Source organism: Grammomys surdaster, unplaced genomic scaffold (assembly GCF_004785775.1).
Source record: "Grammomys surdaster isolate TR1022 unplaced genomic scaffold, NIH_TR_1.0 166, whole genome shotgun sequence".
NCBI lineage: Eukaryota > Metazoa > Chordata > Mammalia > Rodentia > Muridae > Grammomys > Grammomys surdaster.
The window spans coordinates 1,451,056-1,459,342 of NW_021604614.1; the positions used below are offsets into that span (position 1 = coordinate 1,451,056).

At 48.4% G+C, this 8,287-nt stretch overlaps 1 protein-coding gene across 2 annotated transcripts in view; it reads right to left on the reverse strand.

Annotated features, from left to right (window-relative positions):
* The window catches only part of Rhbdd2 (rhomboid domain containing 2), a 10,011-nt gene extending 3,769 nt beyond the window's left edge, over positions 1-6,242 (reverse strand). Inside the window, exons 1-3 of one of the 2 annotated variants that reach the window (XM_028766105.1) lie at positions 6,029-6,242; positions 2,325-2,732; positions 845-995 (exon numbers count right to left, since the gene is read on the reverse strand). In XM_028766105.1, coding sequence (XP_028621938.1) covers positions 845-995; positions 2,325-2,732; positions 6,029-6,206 — 737 coding nt within the window. In that variant the 5' untranslated portion in view covers positions 6,207-6,242. The remainder of the gene's footprint in view (positions 1-844; positions 996-2,324; positions 2,733-6,028) is intronic. The other variant, XM_028766106.1, reaches the window with a different exon arrangement.
* Between the last annotated feature and the right edge of the window lie 2,045 nt (positions 6,243-8,287).

Below are 8,287 nucleotides of genomic sequence, written 5' to 3' on the forward strand. Positions count from 1 at the left end.
GCTACACAGAGAAACCCTGTCTCGAAAAAACAAAACAAAACAAACAAACAAACAAAAACCAAACAATATTATCTAGGGGGCTGGAGAGATGGCTCAGTGGTTAAGAGCGCTGACTGCACTTCCAGAGGTCCTGAGTTCAAATCCCAGCAACCACATGGTGGCTCACAACCATCTGTAATGAGATCTGATGCCCTCTTCTGGTGTGTCTGAAGACAGCTACAATGTATTCATATATAATAAATAAATCTTTAAAAAAAATATTATCTATCCATGAATCACTCAGAACTACATGCAAGTGTCTTTGGCCACTCAGGCTTGTTCCCCCCCCCCACACACACACACATAGGGCAGCAGTCAGTATTCAGAAGATATTTGTTCACAGATTTTCTTTCCTTATTTGCAGTGCTGGGGCCCAGGGATTCGTGTGAATTGGGCAGGAGTTCTACCACTGAACCACACCCCTAGCTCCTCACTGGGGGATTCTAGGCAGGGAATCTATGCTGAACTAGAACTACAACCCTTAGTCGTCCATAGCCGAGAAACTGTGTTTCCCTACTGTATCCTCCAAGGTGAATCAGCCTCACCCTCACTGGCTCTGCAGTTGCTCTTGGAAGGAGACAGAGAGCTGGTTGTGGGAGTCTATCTACAGCCTGATATCAGAGAGGTACAGGTGAGAGTTCAAAGCCAACCCTGGCTATCCATGACATTGACTTACAAAACCAAAGGTAAGGTGGGCGGCAGACCATGAACAGAGCACGTGACACACATGCGAAAGGCCTTGGGCCCTACCCCCATCACTGAAACTGACCATGCAACCAAAACGGGGAGGGAGTCCATCACTTACCTACGGCTCTGGGCTGCTCTTCTTTCGGCAGAAGAACCTGAGATGTACTTGAACAAGGGAATCCTCCTCATGACGCTGAAGGGGAACTTCTGATCAAGCTTCAGGGCTACTCGCTCAGAGAGGTCGAGGGAGTAGCAGTAGGTGAGGCCATCTGAGGTAGGTGTATTAAGTAAAATTGAAGGCAGCAGGAGGGGGAGAGGCCGCTGACACTCCTCTGCCTCAGGCAGCTCAAGCCCCAAGTAGGCTACCTTACCTCAGAACTACAAGAGGCAAGCTGGGTGTGGTGCATATACCTAGAACTTAATCCCAGCACTCAGGAGGAGGTGGGCAGACTGACAGGAGCTTGAGGCCAGTCTGGTCTACACAGTGAGTTCCAGGTCATCCACAGCGAGACCCCACCTCAGAAAGAAGTTATCTTTTGAGGACAGGGAATCTAAAGATGGCTCCACAGTTAAGAGTGCAAACTGCTATTCTAGAGGACCCAAGTCAAGTTCCTATCACCCACACAGCAGCTCACCACCACCTGTAACTCCAGTTCCTGGGGAACCTGTCACCTTTTTCTGGCCTCCACAAGTACCAGCATGTACGTGCACATATTCAGTCTTACTCATCAATAAAAATAAGTCTTAAAAAATAGAAAGAAAAGAAATGTGCACACCAAGAAGTTTGTAACTGGGGTGTGGTACCAGGTGTGGCCGTGAGCCAGCAATCCCAGCACTCAGGAGACTGAGGGTCTTAAGCTCGAGGCCAGCCTCGGCCTTATAGCAAGGCCCTGTTACAGTGACTCTCCCTCTGATATAGAGAAAATCAAGGGCCGAGATGTAGCTCAGTGGTAGAGTGCCTGTGAATCACACACAGTACCCTGCGCTTGACAGTCTTCACCCTGTAAAATCAGAACAAGCCCAGGTCTGTCTCTTAACCCTTCCACTAACATCAAGGTGACAGGCATCGCAGATTTGTCCAGCCCACCCTGGTGTTTATCCTCAGGAGTATTAGGGTCTCTCACTTGATCTGGAACTCATGGAACTAGGCTAGGCTGGTGGGCTTGTGAGCACTAGGGACTCACCTGTCTCCACCTCCCCAGTGCAGAGATTGGAGTTTGAAGGTCCTGGGCTGTGACTTGTGCCCTCAAGTTCTCACAAGTGCCTTATTGAGGCAGCCATCTTCCTAGCCCTCTTCCAATGAAACCTTACACCTCAGTTTACAAGAAAAAAAAGTCACACTGGTGCAATTAAGCCCAAACTGCTAATGAGCTGAGCTGAGCTGGTCTGGGCAGGCAGCCATATTCGCATTTTCCAGATGAGTTCTGGTCCAGAGAGGGGAAGAGAGCTGCCCAAGGCTCTCAGGTTTTCCAAGCTGGAGGGCAAGCCCAGGCTGCTTGTGTAGGAGCCTGAGGCTGTGTACCTGACACCCCACAGCCTCCAGGTGGGTTCACCCTCTGATGAAGCTTCCCTCTGCAGCTCCCTCCCAGGAAGGATACATGAGAGACCGATCAAAAGACCAGAGAGGTTACTGAGGAAGGAGGTCTGAGGGATGAGCCAGGAGGCACACAGCAGCAGCCACGGGACGAGGACGGAAGGCACCACCACACCGAACACCAGGGCCCGCCTCATGCGAGAGCGGACTGAGGTGACCCCCAGCATGGCGAAAGCCACTGGGGTGAACCCTCTGGCATCCTCCACCTCGCCCAGCTTAGACAGCGACGACACAGACTCAAATGACAGGTAGATGATGGCCGAGAAGATGGTAAAGATCAAGGTGAAGAAGCAATGGCGGACGGTGCCCACACTCCTCTCGAAGTTGCCAGCAAAGCGCCAGATGATGACGGCGCCACAGAGCAGGGAGACCGGGTTCTCGTAGACGAAGATGTAAGTCACCAGCCTGTAAACTAAAGATGGGTGCCGGTTATCGGTCCAGGGCTGTGCTATTCCAACCAGGGCAAGCAGGTCCCAGGCCAGCTAGGGAAGGGAGAACAGAGGCTGGGCTGCAGCACAGTTGGTAGGGAGCCTGACCAGCATGCACAAGGCCCTGCTTCCATTACTAGCAGTGCAGACACCTCACACAGGAAGCGATGGTGTACACCGATGATGCCAGCACTTGGGAGGCAGACAGGAAGATCACAAGTTCGAGGTCATTCTCAGCTATACTGTGAATTTAAAACCAGCTTGAACTACATGAGATCCTGTCTCAAAAACAAAAAAAACAAAAACCGTAACAAGAAACAAAAAACCAAAAAACCGAACAGGAAAGTGCCCATGATTCAAGGCATACGTATATAATATAGTTTCTGTTCCTTCCTGGCCCTGGAGCCCCGGTTATCAAAACCAATTCCCATGATTCAAAGCGTGAGCACATAACGTTGTCTCCATCCTTTCCCAGCCCTGAGGCAGAGGTGATCGAGACCAACTTCTATGTGTGAAAAAGAAAACTTTTGAAAACCAGAGTGGTTTCTGAACGTGCCAAATGCTTTACACCATTGTTTTAGGTGTTCTTTTAAAGACGTGTTTTTATTGTTGTGTAGCTGTGTCTGCTACTGTGGAGGCCAGAAGCTGGGTCCCCCTGGAGCTGGAGTTACAGGCAGTCGGGAGCTGCCCCATGTGAAGCTCTGGGAAGCAAACTAGAGTCCTCTGCAAAAGCAGCTAGTTCTCATAACCAACAAGCCATCTCTCCAGCCCTCCTCTTTCTAGATTTTTAATACTAACCTACCTCACTAGGCAGTGTGAGGGTTAATTAATTGTGACAGCTTCAGGGTGAGACTGAGTGGGTCTCACTTAACACTCTGGGTGCCAGTCTCCTCAGCTGGAATTCTGGCCTCTTCTTCCATAGAGGCTGTTCAGGGGAAGAAAAAGGAACCATGAATTATAAGGACCATAAAATTATCATTAATAATATACATAGATTAAGAAAGAGTCTTCTTAAAGAGTGCTTTTCCAGTTTTACAGAAAGTCCTTTTCTCTCTCTCTGTATGAGACAAGGTCTCACTATGCAGCCCTGTCTGGTGTATGCATTGCTGTGTAGAACAGGCTGGTTCCTGCTTCCTGGGGGCTGGGATTATAGGTGTAAGACACCACATTTGGACTTTTTTTTGGATACAGGTTTTGATATGTAGCCCAGACCAGCTGCAAACCCACAATCTTCTTGCCTCAGCCTTTTGAATGCTGGGACTATAAGTGTCTGCCATATTTGGTCTATACATTGCTCCCAAATACAAGTTACTGGTAACATACATAATTAAAAAAAATGGTATGTATTTATTTGTGGGTATATGGGAGTACATGGTCAGAGAAAAACCTTCAGAAGTAAGTTCTACCATGATCTCAGTTCCCAGAGATCAAACCGCAGTTCTCACGAGTGGCAGCAAGGTACATGCTGAGCCACCTTACAGGGCTCTAATTTCTTTTTTGTGTTTTTTAGAGATAGGGTCTTATTGTATAGCCCTGGTTGGCCTGGAACTTCCTATGGAGACGACCAGGCTGGCCTCAAATTCATAGAGATCCACCTGCCTTCGCCTGCTCAGTGCTGGGATCAAAGGTACATATCACCACAGCTGGCTCTCTCATGTACTTAACTATTTCTGTGGGCTGAAATCCTAACATGCAATAGGCAGATGGATGAAGAGATGGAGTCATTCTCAGGACTGTAAGACTTAGCGGGGTGGGGGTGGGTGGGATGGGAGCGTGGTCTTAGCCTTATCATAACCAGGCTGCCTGAGTCAAGTCCAAGGTCCGTACCCCCATGGCTTTAATTTCCTCAATAGAAAATCACATGGTCAGACTTGAGGTCCTTGATGGAACCTTATCTTTACCTGTTCATGGACCCCACGCTCAGACAAGCATAGGTTAAGTAAGCGTAGTGGTGCATGTCTGCGTTCACTCAGAAGGGTGAGGCAGGAGGATCCTGGGCTGGACTACACGATGAGTTCTGGCCATTCTGGTGTAAATAAATACCAAGACCATTTTGTTGCAAAGTCAAGCAACAAACAAACAAACAACAAACACCCAAACCCAGAAAGAGGGTGTGTGCCACACTGGCATTTAGCCGACTACAAGTGCTACATGTATCCAGAAGAAGGGGAGAAGTTTCAGCTTTAAGTGGGAGGCTATAACACCCTAGTCAGACTATCTCTTCAGACTATCTCCAGAAGCTTGGTTATTTGCTGAATACATCCCAAATTTAACTTTTACTGGTAAATATGAAAAGATTCTACACGCAGCTCTCTAAGACTTAGGTAGCTGATGAGACGGCTCAACAGGTTGAGGTACTTGATGCCAATCCCAAAGACTTGAGTTTGATTCCCAGGACCCACATGGGGGAAGAAGAGAAAGACTCCTGTCAGGTTGTCCTCTGACCTCCACATGTGTGCACACGGGCATATCAATAAATGTGTCGCATATGTGTGCATCTATCTAAAGATGTGGGGATCTAAATCATCTTACTAAAAACAAGATGCTGGGCTCCTACCTCAATAGTATGATGTGATTCTCTGTATTCAGCTCTGTGATTCTCTGTATTCAGCCTCAATTTCTGGTAAACAGGCAATTTAATATGGCCTGTCATGAAATCTCAGTGAGGATTACATGAAATGAATGCACAAGCCTCTGTTAACGTTAGAAGCAACAGGGATTTCCCAGGAAAGAATGAGGAAGAAAAAAGACTAGGAATCCTGTCTTTTACAAAAGAATGATTACCAGACTTAACTGGTCTGAGAAATCTCTCTCCCCTGAGAAAACAAACACTTTACCGGGAGCTGGAATTAAGAGTCAGGATTAAGGTAAAGACACAGCAGTAAATTCTGGAGTCAAGAGGAAAAGCCATTCATTGGGGTGACAACAGACAAGGTTCAATTGTCACGATGAAGGCGAGAGACGTTTGATTTGTTCCTCTGGGGTTCAGGCCTTCAGCAGATGGGGTTTGTGTTTATAAAACGAGAGGAGCTTAGGAAGTGTATTCACCCTCGAGATCAAAGAATGAATGGATCTGAGGTAACAGGGAAGGGGATGATTCTGGGTAGGGAAGGAATTGGCGGAAAAGATACAGCTTTGGACACGACATGCTGGAGCTCCAAGTGGGGAGAATGGTGGTGAGTACGGAGGCTGGGGGTTGGCTGGCAGTGAGGCTGGAGATCAGGGACCGGGGAGTCTGCGGGCTGAGGAAGCGCGCCATCCCCGCCCCGCCTCTGCTCACCTTGCCAGTTGCGCAGGGCCTCGGAGCGCAGAGACAGCCCCGAGGGCGCCAGAGGCGGCTGCAGCAGGAACAGGCGGGGGCCCGACACCAGCAGCGAGAGCAGGGCGGTGAAGAATGTGGCGGAGGGCACCTCGGGACACGAGCACCAGAAGCGACTCGCGGGGCCCAAGGCCGCCATGGCCGCGAGAGCTTCCCGCGTGCCGCCTCGGCACTCTCCGCCTCCCTCCGCAGTTTCCGCCTCCTTGCGGCGGTCTCCCCTGGCAACAGAGGAAGACTGGCCTCTCCTCAAGCCCCGCCCCATGGGGGAAGGCCCAATCCCGTGGAGCGATCCGCCCTTACCCGCCCAAAGGAGGCCGGGAGTTGTAGTTCCAGCTCGCCCAAGGGGGCTGCGCAGGCTGCCTCCTCCGGAGTACTCTTGCCCAGACTTAAGCTTCTTTCTTCTTGATCTTTAGTTTAAAATTTTCTTTTTAAACTACATCTGTTTATTTGAGTGTGTGAGAGAAGCATGTGCATGCAACGCGTGTGGAGGACAGATGACAACTTAAGGGAGGAGTTGGTTCTCTCCTTCCATCTGTGGGTCCCGGGTATAGAATTTGGGTAATCAGGCTTGGCAGCAAGTGCCTTTACCCACAGAGCCATCTCTCTAGCCCTTTTTATTTTTCACTTTTATTGTTTAAATTTTATTTGCCTTTGCCTCATGAGAGTGTGTGTAGGTGTACACCTTTACTCTCAACCATCTCGAAGGCTCCCTTTAAAAAATTTTTTATCACCATACATTTGTTAAACCATTATTATAATGGTTTCATTGTGACATTTTCTTACATGTGTATAATGTATTTTGATCATATTTGATCACAGCTCCATTACCCTCTATTGCTTTCCCATCGTAGCTTCTCTTCTGCTTGTATGTTCTTATTTCTTTTTAATTTTTGGGACCCAGAATGATTCAACCCTCCCCAAAAAACAGTAGCTTTGCTCGTATAACATCTGCCACTAGGTGGCAGCAGAGGTTATAGACACAGGATGGAAATAATGAGAGTTTTAAACAGGGGGAAGCGTACAGGGAGGTGCACAGCTTGGGGACCTGAGTTTGACCCCATGGCTCCACAGGGTAGATGGAGAGAACCAGAGAGCCAACTTTTGTAACCTGCCCTCTGACTTCCAGGAAAGTACCCACATAAAAAGATACAAAGAAGCAAATGACGTAATAGACTAGACTCCCAAAATAGAGGGGTGGGGATAGGCATAGCCTTTCTTTCAATGCTAACCACAGCTCTTGTTTCTAAGAGTGTATTCTTGAGCTAGATATAGAAATTGTTAGACGTCTGGGCATAACATAGAACAGACAAAACCAGACCAAATGGTTCCAAGGGTGGGGGTGTTATTCAGGAGATAGGGCAAAGGTGGGGGGGGAGAAGTAGAGGAAGAAGATGGAAGAAGAGAGAAGAAGAAGAGAAGTAGAGCCCTGCCACGACCACGTGGAGAGAGGGGGAAGGGAAGAGGGAGGGGCGAGGAAACAGAGAGAAGCTAGGGGTAAGAGAGAAAGAGAGAGAGAGAAGAGGAGGAGGAAGAGGAGGAGGAGGAGGAGGAGGAAGAGGAGGAGGAGGAGGAGGAGGAGGAGGAGGAGGAGGAGGCAAGCAGCCCCTTTTATAGTGGGCAGGCCTACCTGGCTGTTGCCAGGTAACTGTGGGGAGGAGTATACCTGGCTGTTGCCAGATAACTGTGGAGGTGGAGTTTAGACAGAATACTAACAGTCCTCCATTTTGGTTTAATTAAAAAAGAAAAATTAGAAAGAGGTGATGGCAAAGCAGGAATAGGGTTTTCGTGATATCTGGCTACTTCCTGCTGGCATTGGGGGCGACATGTCTTTAGGGGGAACCTAGAAGAATGAGTATGGAGGATATTTCCAGGGTCTATGGAGCGAGCCATCTGAGGATAGGTCAGAAGGAACAGGTCCAGTAGAAGCAGCTGTGTGTGTGACAGGAGATGGAGCATCTGGAGGTTGCTTCTCTGAAGCTGTTTTGGATGTGCCTGGACTTAACAAGATCTGGATGACATCTGTTTGGTCCATGAGAGGTAGATCTGAGTGGGTTTCTTGTAGCTTATAAGTTTACAAAACAGATAACAGCATGAGTTAACAACATGAGCAGTCTTTAAGATGAGCCTTTGTTGGATCATATAGTGGAATGTTTTATTAGAGTTAGGCAAGTTTATAGGAACTCAGACAATATTAGGACAGTGGGATAATGAGAAGAGGAA